The sequence below is a fragment of the Aulonocara stuartgranti genome, assembly GCF_965226115.1.
Source record: "Aulonocara stuartgranti genome assembly, chromosome: 19".
NCBI classification, from domain to species: Eukaryota; Metazoa; Chordata; class Actinopteri; order Cichliformes; family Cichlidae; genus Aulonocara; species Aulonocara stuartgranti.
The window spans coordinates 3,039,622-3,051,360 of NC_138955.1; the positions used below are offsets into that span (position 1 = coordinate 3,039,622).

Sequence of the window (11,739 nt, forward strand, 5' to 3'; positions counted from 1 at the left end):
AAAATTGACGATATAGTGAAATTCCAAACAGCACAAATTCTATTCAAAGCAAAAAATAAAGAACTGCCAGGTAATATTCAGAGTATGTTTTTTTTGAAAGAAGGAAGTTATAATTTAAGGGGTTTTTGTAACTTCAAAACAATGAAGGTACGTACTACAAGAAAAGGCTTTTGTGTTTCTGTTCAAGGAGTGAAACTATGGAACAAACTGAATATGGAATTAAAGCAATGTCCAAACATAAAACTGTTCAAAAAGAGTTATAAAAATATGATCTTCTCGATCTATAAAGAAAAGGAAAATATTTAAATTAAGTGAATGTCTCTATTTAAAAACAAACAAACAAAAAATTCATGATGTGATATTATAGTATATAGTATATCAGAAATCTGTTCACTATTTTTATTACAAATTATATCAGTAAGGAAGCTGACTAAATATTCACTGATAATTTATGGGACAGGGGTGGGATTAAATAAGTGTATACTTCTTCCCACTCCCTTTCAACATGTAAATTAATCAGAATGTTTTTTTGTATGTAATTTGTATAGTATTTTTTTTCTCTCTTATTTCTTTCTAAATGTACTTGTATATTGTTCACATGTTGAAATAAATTACCAATCAATCAATCAAATGTGATGCTTTCAAGTCTAAAAGCACCACACCAGCTTTCAAGTATGTTGTCAGTAGCATCATTCTGTTAGGCTGTCTTGCTGCCAGTGCTACTGATACATTGAAAAATTTGGAGGACTACCTCCACATTCTTCAACTTCATCTCAAAGACTGTTGAAATTTGGAGACATTTGTGTTCCAACAGGACTGTGATCCCAAACACACATCAAAACATTTTTTGGATAAAGCAGGATAACGCTAAGCTTTTGGAATTGCCTACTAAAGTCCCAACCTCAACCCTATTTAAAATTTGTGCATTTTGCTTAAAAGCTAGGTCCATGTCAGGAAACCAAACAATTTAAACGGATTCAATCAATTCTGCCAATAAGAGGGGTAAAATATCCAGACAGGATTATACCATAAACTTGTTGATGGCTACAAAAAGCATCTGCTCGAGGTGCAATGTGCAAATTAATATTTAACTAAATATTAATGGGGTTGTATGTATTTATTTAAGCCTTTGCTATTTGTCTCTGTAGATTAGAGAGAACCCAAGATAAATTCAAATTTGTGCACCTAAGGCTTGTTTTTTAAAGTCTTTAAAGAGGTTTACTGTAGAGTCATTCCCTGGAAGAAGACAGTTTAAAGAAATCATATAAAACCCAAAATTACCACGATGTGTGTATGTAAACTCTGACTATAAATGTTGACGCACAAAAAGCATTACAATCATTATAATATCTGACCGTGGTCGTTCCTGTTTACCCAGAACCCAACCTATTGAGTGGCACAGCCCACAGCGTAAACAAGAGGGGAGTGAAAAGGAGAGACTTGGATGTGGAGGAGCTGAAGGAGATCCTGTCTCCGCTCCTGCCCTTCATCCGAACAGAGCACATCTTACCTCCCAACAGTGACGTCCTCGCCGACGCAGTCAGTGTTACTTATCTATCTTTTCTCAGCTGCTGTGCTTTTATGACTGGTGTTTCTGAGTTATTGTGACCTTCATAGATTGAGCATTGATCCACATTCTTCACTATTCACAGCTCAAAAGGGGTTTGATAAGCACCCCTCCTTCAGACATGCTACCCACAGCTGAGGGGGGTAAAGCCAATGCCTGGTTGCGTCAGAAAAATGCAGGCATCTATGTGCGTCCACGCCTTTTCTCTCCTTACGTGGAGGAGGCTAAGGTAAGGTTCATTTATTTATGATTAATGGGGGTTATAGACAGGGCAGAAACCGGGGGAATATTTGTGTCCCATATAGCTATCGCCAAAGTGAGCAGAGTTTCTGTAAAGGGTGCGGGCTAATGTAAAATTTGTCGACCTGTTTATAGCTCAGACGTGCTAAAACTACCCATGCCAAGTTGTTGTTATGCATACAAATCATTTAGTATTCAGTGGTGGCCTCTATCAGTCTGACCGAAATTTGCTTTATGTCCGTTTGCAAACTTTCCTAATAACTTATAGGCCTTCCCGAGGCCATGAATATTTATGACATATCCATAGACCAGTGTGTCATTATTAGATGAAGTGTCAGTCAAGTGGAACTAATTTGCAAAATGTTCCCCATGTCCTTGAGTTGCACATAGGACTTATGTTTTTTTTTTATGTGTCCTCAGTCTGTTCTTGATGAAATGATGGTCGAGCAGACAGACCTAGTGCGTTTGCGACTAGTGCGCATGTCCAACGTCCCGGACACACTCTACATGGTCAACAACGCTGTGCCTCAGTGTTGTCACATGATTAACCACCAGCAAATGGCAAGCAACTCAACCACAGCTCCATCAGTCGTGGCAAATGAAATTCCAGGTAGGAGCAGTGTTGCAGATGCTACACAGTTATGGTTGACTTAAGTCAGGGGTGTCCAAACCTTTCTTCTTCTTCTTCTTTTTTTTTTTTTATTTATTTTTTTTATAAGAGTGCCATATTTATTCATGGTATATCATTGAGGGGCCAACAAGCTTTCTCATCTTGTTTTTAAAGCATAGACATTATGAATTTTTAACACTTTATTTTCAATAACACAAGAATTATGGTGATCAAGTGTTTGAACCTTAACAAAATAAATCTGCTTTCATTCACATATCGAGAATAAAATAACATAAGGATCTGCTGAAGCTGCTGAATATCAGCATCTCAGGTTCATTTTAAACATGACTTACTGGTGCTGCTACCATGAGGTGAAAAGAGAAATGACACTTTATTAATTCTGTTTGTGGTGGCGGGCCATGAATAATACATTTTATAGGGTAGGAGCAAGGGACCATATAAAATCTGACCTAGGGCCGTGATTGGCCCCCGGGCTGGATTATGCACATGCTTGACTTAAGTGTTATGAGAAACTGCTGACTAACAGAGAAACTGCTCAAGTATCTGTAAACATAATGCCGTTCAGTGGATTCTCTGAGCACCCTGATTAAATTACAACGTTAAGACTCAAACTATGAAGACTTTAACTGACTCACGTCATTTTACTCTGATGTCTGACTTTGTATTCTTTTTCACTTTTCAGTGCCTCAGTTATCTGTGGTAAAGGAGATGATTCGGAGGCTGCATGAGCTAAGACACACAGAGCAGGTTCAGAGAGCGTATGCCCTCAACTGTGGCGAGGGAGCCACCGTCAGCTATGAGCTGCAGCTGCGGGTGCTGAGGGAGTTTGGTCTGGCAGACGGAGCCACTGAGCTACTGCAGGTAGGCAGAAAGCAGAGCGTGTTCCCAGGGTTAGGGAGGAGGAGATCTCTGGAGGATGAGATTTATGATTTTTATTTTTTACCTGCAGAATCCATACAAGTTCTTCCCAGATGAAAGGTTTGGAGATGAGAGTCCAATACTGGCCCTGCGCCAGGTGGGTCGTTGTCGGGTAAACAGCAGTCCAGCCATGGATAGCATGTTCACAGAGCTGGAAGGAGTAGCAGGCTTCCACCCTCCCTTACCTCCTCCACCTCCCCCATACCACCCCCCTGCCACACCTAGTCACGCACAGCTCAAGGGTGCGTGGCGACCTCGCGTGCCCTTGCCAACCCCCACCCGTTCCTTCTCCTACCCCTGCAACCGCACCCTGATCCAGCGCCATGCAGCCACCAAGCATGGCAGCTCAGACTACTCCTCTGTGCCCAGGCCTCAGCCCCCTGACTGCACCAACCCACAGGCTATGGGCCGAGCTTTGCTTTCAGACCAGCAAGTGGTGAGTGTGTATATGTGCGTGCATGTCCTTGTGCCACATGCTTTTTATTTTTATTTATTTATTTATTTTTGTTGAGTCAAATGTTCCTAGCGGCTTATGCTTTGGGATATGAATATCTTGATTGTCAGGTTCTGTCATAAATGTTTATCTGTTTTCCAATGCAGATGAGCATGGAGCCGGTTATGAGGGAGTTCATGCCTGACATTGCGCTAGGTGTTTCGGTCATGACTCTGAGGGAGCAGCACATGGCAGAAATGGAGAGGGAAGGCCCTCAGAGCCACCACCTGCCTCATGGGCCCTGCCCTTCTTCCCGCCTCAGCCATGGCTATGGACCTGGACATGGCCACTCCTGCAAGAGACACGCTCCTGAGCCCAAACTGGAAGCTCAAGCTGAGTTCCCTGACCTGTATGACTTTTCCTGCCGACCTGCAACCCCAACCTCCACACACCCACTGCCCTCCTTTGCTGGACCAGACCTCTACAGCCACAGCTGCACCGCCTCCAGCTCCTATCCTCCTCCTTATGTTTCTGACTCTCAGTCCCAGGGCCATACACAGGGTCGGACTGCCTCAGACCCACTACGACTGGATGTCCTCAGTATAACCTCTCAGAGGCATGATGGTCTCCTTGCTAGCCCCTCTGGAGCCCAACCTAGGATGGGACATATTTCAAAGGGGCGATCAAATGAGACAGACCTGACTCATGGCTTAGGCCATTTACGGTCCCCCAGTGGGAATATGGACAACTATGAGGAGAGACACCCAGGACCCAGAGAGACCCCAGAAGAGATGGGTCTAGCTGGAGAATCATCAGGCCCAGGGCCACTCCAGCAGCCTCACAGAAACAGTGTCAGTGAAGAGATTGTCAGAGACCGCAGGTCACCTAGCAAACCTGACTACCCCTATAAGAAATCTGCACTTTAACCCCAGTTTAAAGACCAGGGGTTGGGTTAAGAAAAGGGAAAAAGAGATGAGTGGCTGTCCATCATAATGAATAGCAAAGCACTAAATGTTTGCGCGCGTGTGTGTGTGTGTGTGTGTGTGTGTGTGTGTGTGTGTGTGTGTGTGTGTGTGCGTGTGTGTGTCTGTGAGAGAGAGAGTTTGAGAGAAGCAGGGAAAAGGGGTGGTCGATGGTTGCTATTTATAGAATCTGTCCTTTTGTCCTACCTCTATCACACTGTGCTATCCATCACGCAGTCAGCATGGTAAGAGCTGTAGGTTAGCTGTCAATGCAAGTCTGCCTAGTCCCGCAGGTTTAGAGGATTTCTTAGGCTCTCCGTGGACAGATTGGTCTCTTGCATTTCTTAAGAAAGAGGTTAGCTCTATGCTGCATGAATTCTGCGTGAGGAAGTCGCAACACTAGATGAAGCTCAGTTATAAAATGATGGTTGAAAACAGATTACATTGGTTGGCTCTTTTGTCTCTTGCACAGAATGGGAAGATCACAGGATAAAGATCTCAGTTTACATAAATGAACAATGGCACACAGTCTGGGAATAGAGTATTGTGATAAAATCATATGTAAATATGTCTGTCAGTGTTCTTTCCCCTCCCAGAACTGGTATTTCCATTTCTTCTTTTAGCATGGCTATAACTCACCTGACTATTCTTCTCCTCCTGCTCTGGTTCTGCACTAATGTTGAGTTTAACAAAAAAAAAAAAGGCCAAGGTTTGGTCACACAAAGCAGGAATTGGATCCGACTGGAAGTAGGCCATCAGAGCTTGTCAGTCTCAAGTAACCGCGTCTGATTGTGTCAGACGTAACCTATCACAGCCTCACTGTCTGGCTTAAAGGCAGAAGTCTGGTGTTTTCACACGGGGCCGGAGGATCATGGGCAGGTTCATTACTGAGATATAGTGGAAAATATCAGGTTGCCATGACATAAGCCGTGTTCGCACATGCAGCGCTGAATTTATCTAGACATCACGCAACAGAGGTGCAAGTCAACGCAAAAGCCTGACTCAGTCTTATTGGGTATTAGACAGTCTGTATGATGTCAGATCCAGGCAGCTTCACTGCCTAAACCACAAAGTATTTCAGAAGCAGACTGCTTCCTGCTGTGTGCTACATGTGAGAGAGGACATTTGTGGATGACCTTATTCTACTGAAAATGTCTGTACAGCGATCAGATCAAGCGCTGGGGATTTGTTGGATCTGCAGCTAGGCCAGGTGTGTGTTTGTGTGTGTGAGAGAGCGTGTCTTTGTGCAAGGATAACTTTGATACACCTAGGTGTTAACACAATCTCAGTACTGTACACTCCCATGTTTGGTCGGGTCTTTTTGTACATATCAAGGTCTGAAATGATTAAGCAGTGTTTGGCAGAGAGTGGTCGTCAGCGTGTTAGTTTCCTCCCATTTCAAAGTAAGTAATCAAATCTAAAGCCTTAACTAGCGCTTGGAATATTCACTTTTAGCTATCTTTATTCAATCAAGTATGATGTCTCTATAATGCCACCCCCGTTAACTGCTTATTTGACTGTTGTCCACATTAAAGATACACAGACACTGCAGCTTTTCTGGATGGCGGAGGTGGGCTCAACCATGCCCAAATGTTTAAACCATGTCTCCATCTCGCCAGCTCGTCGGAGATTGTGGATGTGCAGAGCCAGTGTTGATGCTTTTAAATATACTGTTAATGGGCCGCAGCAGCTGTAGCTCCACAACCCTGCAAGTACACAAATTAAAAACCTGTAACAGCCGACAGCTGGCATTCGACCTCACATACGAGTATCATTGCACTGTAGGAGCCGTCTGTTTATTAGCTGAAGGGAAAAAGGAACAAATGAATCTCGAACAAAAGGAATCTTATATTGAAGAAAAGTTGGCGATTGCTGGCTCATATCTCCAATGAAAATTGTATATAATGAATTGAGTTCCACATGATGAATTTTTAATGGTTTCTATCACATTTTAGTGGTCGTTGAAGGTCTGTGTTTTTACTGTAGTGGACAACACTGTGTACTTTGTCTCTGTCATGAAAACTCACTAAGAATGTGTGGTATAAACAGAAAGATTGTGTCTCAGAAACTATTTTTGTTCTTAAATGTTATGCATCTAGGGCAGTTTGTTTGATATAGTAGGTGCTGTGGATTGCCATGTTTGTAGAACACTTTTCACCCCTTTTTCCTTTTACTTTAAAAGTAACAGGAATATGTTGAGGATCTGAAGATATTAGCTCTATGCTTAGCAGTGATAGAGTTGCCAAGCAGAAAAATCATTTTTCCATCTTGGTTGCTTCATGGGGAAAAAATGCAAAACTCCAGATTCCTCCCCGTGTTCGTGTTGGGTGGTTGTTTTATTTTCCAGGACAATGTTCCATTGAGTAAAAGTCCTTGTTTTGCTCTTTTGCTGTAGAGAAGTCAGTGCCTTCCCCTGCCTGCGGCTGGGCTTTTATTGGAGAAGTGACTTTGATGTCTATGCAAGCTCTTTTCTACCAGCTTACCAGCCTGCATCAAATAATTCTTTGAAATCTCATGTAGCTTGTTTTGTGTACATAGTGTTATTTAGCACCTTTTGAAATTGAACCATCTGAAATGTGTGATTGCTTGTGTTGATTTGTAACAGGTACACTGTGCCTGTATGGTATCATAGAAACCATGTTTGTAGACTGATATTAAGTTGCATTTAGTTTCACGGAATCTATTTTTCTACTGTCGCCTCAAAACGGTGCATAACAGTGGTCAACTTGGGCATCCTCAAAATAAACTGGTTTGATATTATGGAATTAATGTGATCTCACATGGGTTGTTTGTTCACTTGAAATGTCAAGTACATTTTGCTTGTATATGATCATATATTCAGATTCAAAGGGCTTCACATACATACAGTAAAGAAAATTATCCATACATATCTGGAGCTTATCTCAGCTGTCATGGGCTGAGAGGCAGGGTACACCTTTGACAGGTTGTTCATCCACTGTAGGGCTAACAGTTTATAACCAACAGGTAACCTAAGAAGCTTTTTGGACTGTAGAGAAAGCCAGACGAATGACACAGAACCCACACACGGCAGGGAGAACACAAAAAGGCGCCAGCTGACCCAGAACCTTCTCACTGTGTGACAACAGTGCAAACCACTGGCATGGTCAAAACAGACAAGCAAACATATTTAAGTTAAAAAATAGAAGTCTGACATAATATGAAAAGGTGCATCTGCTCTATAACCTACCAAAGTTTAAAAAACAGCATGCTTACAGTGCTTCTGTGTCCATTATCTACTTAAATTGCTCTCAGCTTTTCTTTTCTTTTTTTTAAATAAAAACATTAAAAGTTTCTTGAAAGGGGGGGGGGGGTTTATCCCTGAAACTCTTTCCATAATTTGCAGGAAATAACCATCAGAAAGTAGATTTGGTTTTATAATATAAAATAAAAAGCTCCAATGCATGCTCTTGTTCAAGTTTTAGCTTACCTTACAGCAGATTTCTAGTACTTTTATTTTGAGCGTTAGTCAGTATTTTCATCACAGTGAGTCTTTCACATGACATTTACAGACCAGTTTGTCTTAGCAGTGCAAGGATTATGGCATCAAATTTAGCCAAACTTACATACTTTCACACAATAATCATGTTCATTCAACAAACTCTGTATGTTCACAAATGTAATAGTGTGCAATATTTATGTGAGGTAAACTTTAATCACAATCTTTAAAGTTGAGGCATCATCATAACCCAGTTATGACACGAACCTCAAACCTTCAAATAATAAAGTAAAAACTTGAAACTAAAACTTTTTTTTTTACCCCCAACTTCAAACATCACATTGATTGCAGCAAAACGGTTTATTCAAGAGGAGGGTGACACATTCAGTCCAGACAGCCCGTGAACATGGCGTACGGTGGCAGCAGAGTGGACACCTTGTTACTGATTTCCGTCGCTGGTTCTGCGTCTTTTTCTGGCCTGCAGCTCCTCAAAGAGTTGATGTACAGCTTCGACTGTGACTGTCTGATGTAGACACAGAAGTGTTAGGTCTGAGATTTGAGCAGAAGAAAGAAGATGTGACTCACATAGACATCCACTTCTCACCTTTCCTTCAGAGGCACACTGCTCTAAAAATTCACTGATTGAGGTCGTCAGCTCGTTGAAACCTGAGGGAAGAACACAAGATTAATTAGTCCGCCGCATCAATGCGCCAGTGCTTTGAATTTCACTTTACGCAGGACAACTGACCCCGTGGCTTCCCTCCCTATCCTCACCGTAAATGACCTCCAGCTGCTGTACACGGTCCATCGAGTTCATTAGCGCCATCAGTGGGTGCTGCCCGAAGGGCTCATGCAAGCCTCTCTTCTCATAGGCCAGAATAGTGTCAGACTGATCCAAGAGAAACTGCACCTCAGCAGCAACATAGGCCCTCTGAGGAAATGCAGCACACAGGGGACAGGCATTCAGAAACAGGGATAACTTGCAGCATTCTGGCTTTTGTGAGTCTACATTACAATCTTGGAGCTAGAAATTCTGTCTCACCTTGCAGCTCGTGCAGGTGCAAAGCTCAGCGCGCCAGCTGTAAGGCCAGAACACCGCTCCCCGTCTCAGCCTCTCTAGCCCGCGGGCCTGCAGCTCCTTCAGCTTGCACTCCACAATTTTCGTTGTAGCCATCGCAGGGCTGCCTGTCATTTCCTCGTGAGTTCGTTTGCCAGGGGAACTCCTGTTTACAGCTTCCTACGACACAAATGAGATGGGGTGAGTGACTGTATTATACAAGAGGCACAGGCACACCTGGGCTTGGTGAAACATCTCCACTCATGCAGGAATGCAGACGCATCCTGGGGAAGTCTCACTGCAAGTGACGCGGTAAGACGGTTGGGCGATGAAAATCGCCAGTTTACAGTAAGCTAGCCTGTGAAGCCCGGCCAAAGTCATCTACAGAGCAGAGGAAGCTGTGCCTCATGGGTCATTTCTCCTCTAATTACCCCAGAGGAGAGGAAAGCACGATAACAGGAGCTGGTGCCTGCTGTCTGGCTCATAGTCTGCTCATTACTCTCCAGCCCCACCTAGTGGCGCACTGGCATTCAGAAAAGTTGGACAGTGTTGCTCCAAATGAGGTCACAAAATAGACAAAGGTAAAATATACTCCAGAACATAAATAGGAGAGTAACAAAGCAAAGCAAGTGGTAAACACAGCAAGATATATTATGGATTCCTTTCAACTTAAATTATTTTTTGTTTTGTTTTTTATAATGTAATTTATGCATTATGAGAACACAACTAAAAGAATAAACATGTAAACATAGATCTGAATTCAAATGCCATTGTTTGATTATAAATAAGTCAAAAGTAAAGTAATGTTCTGCCCTCATTTTAACTTGCACAAAGCCATTTTTAGTTCTCCACTATCCCAGAATCCATGCAAACAGCAGAACCGTTTCTCACCTCTGGTTCTGTGCGCTCATCACTAGAGGACGGTTCCTCATCCTTTCTTTGACCAGCCTCACGGTCTTCCCCCTCAATGTCGACCTCTACTTCCTCTTCGGCATCACCCACTTGGATCACAGGCGGAACTAAATGGAAAAGATGAATTAATGATTATCTGAATTTTGCTGCTAAATGTCTGCCTAGTTAGTTACAGTCAAAAAAATTTGTTACCTGCGATGTGGGCAGCATACGTCCACAAGAAAGGAGCCTTGTTCATGCAGGCCTCACATACCATCTCTTGAAGCTCCTCGGGTTCAACCACAGGGCAGCCTAAGTGCTATTTAAGGCCAAAAATAAATAAATAAAAGAGCAGAGGACTCACAGAAATGATAACATGCAGATCAAAAATCCTCTCAAGCTTACCCTGCTGTGTAACCAATCCTCACAGATGACGCACTGAATCATCTCGTCTTCATCCTGTTAAACAGATTTATTTATATATAGCCACAGATGACAGAGAAACAAGCAGCAGGGTTTAGGGTGAACAACAACAACAAAAAAAAAGACGGACCTGGTCATCGGTGTCTGGGTACGGCCGGTGACACGTGCAGTAGAACCCACTGAAGTTGTGATTGTAGCGATTTCTAATATTTTCCTCTTCTTTAACCTAAAAAGAAAGAGGGGGAATGAACAATTGAAACAACTGGAACGTATCGCACACGTGGCAAACACATCTGGGAGACAAGAGATTCAAAGCGTCTCACAGGATTTAGCTGGCAATGGAAGCCCCCAAACTTTCTGTTTCCACAATCACAGCGAAAATTTCTGCAAGAAAAATAGAAATATTAGAAAACTGTGGGCCAAAAGCTGAATGCTCAGTCTACTCAGTCAACATAGAAGGATTTCTACCTTTTGGTATACAGTTCAAAGATGTCGTGTCCATCATGGCATTTATTGGCGCAGGCCAGACAAACCCCAGCAGGCTCTGCATCATTTGGAGTGCAAGTGTTGCAGGCAAACACCGCCTGTCTCTTCACATAACCCTGCAGAGCAACAACACACGTGGCATCAACACACAGCATCAAGTCACAAAATATTACTGATTTGACATCCGGAACAAAGAGAAAATGTGCTTTAACATAACAATACTTCCACCGTGCTTCTCATAAACATCGGTGACGAGAACCACACAGAAACTCAGCGGTGCAGATTGCAACATTTAACACAAAGAAAAACAAAACGCTTACAATGCACAGACCACACTACAATGCAGCATTTGGAAAAGGCTACTAGGCGTACAATGGGCGACACACAGGCTGCAGGGCTGCTGTGCAGGAAGCTTCTCCTACCTTGGAGTAAGAGCAGTTGTCTGGGTCGCTCCCAGCCAGCACACACAAAGCCTTCTCGAGCTCTTCTTCGCTGGTAAGAATATCATCAATATCCGAGTCGCCCTTGTTCGCTGCCATCCTGGGAAGTGAGGGTAAAGATGACTCCAACGTAAACAATGAAACACCGAAGACTGAGCAGCAGCTGCGGTACCGCCACACTGTTGACAAACGACTGTTCCTGGCGGGAGTTTAGGCCGAGACCACGTGGAGGAA

General features: G+C 43.0%; 2 protein-coding genes across 2 annotated transcripts in view; one reads left to right on the top strand and one right to left on the bottom strand.

Annotated features, from left to right (window-relative positions):
* The window catches only part of btbd7 (BTB (POZ) domain containing 7), a 25,863-nt gene extending 18,343 nt beyond the window's left edge, over window positions 1-7,520 (top strand). The window contains exons 6-11 of the mRNA XM_082515581.1: window positions 1,379-1,539; window positions 1,653-1,796; window positions 2,228-2,417; window positions 3,121-3,299; window positions 3,388-3,792; window positions 3,957-7,520. Coding sequence (XP_082371707.1) covers window positions 1,379-1,539; window positions 1,653-1,796; window positions 2,228-2,417; window positions 3,121-3,299; window positions 3,388-3,792; window positions 3,957-4,715 — 1,838 coding nt within the window. The 3' untranslated portion in view covers window positions 4,716-7,520. The remainder of the gene's footprint in view (window positions 1-1,378; window positions 1,540-1,652; window positions 1,797-2,227; window positions 2,418-3,120; window positions 3,300-3,387; window positions 3,793-3,956) is intronic.
* LOC309695104 (putative E3 ubiquitin-protein ligase UBR7) lies at window positions 4,813-11,739 on the bottom strand. Its single transcript, XM_082515569.1, has 11 exons — window positions 11,488-11,739; window positions 11,048-11,181; window positions 10,903-10,963; window positions 10,710-10,805; window positions 10,562-10,615; window positions 10,370-10,475; window positions 10,157-10,284; window positions 9,251-9,445; window positions 8,983-9,139; window positions 8,813-8,874; window positions 4,813-8,731 (listed from the first exon to the last, which is right to left on the bottom strand). The coding sequence occupies exons 1-11, from the start codon at window positions 11,602-11,604 to the stop codon at window positions 8,648-8,650; spliced, it is 1,194 nt and encodes a 397-aa protein (XP_082371695.1). The 5' UTR covers window positions 11,605-11,739; the 3' UTR covers window positions 4,813-8,647.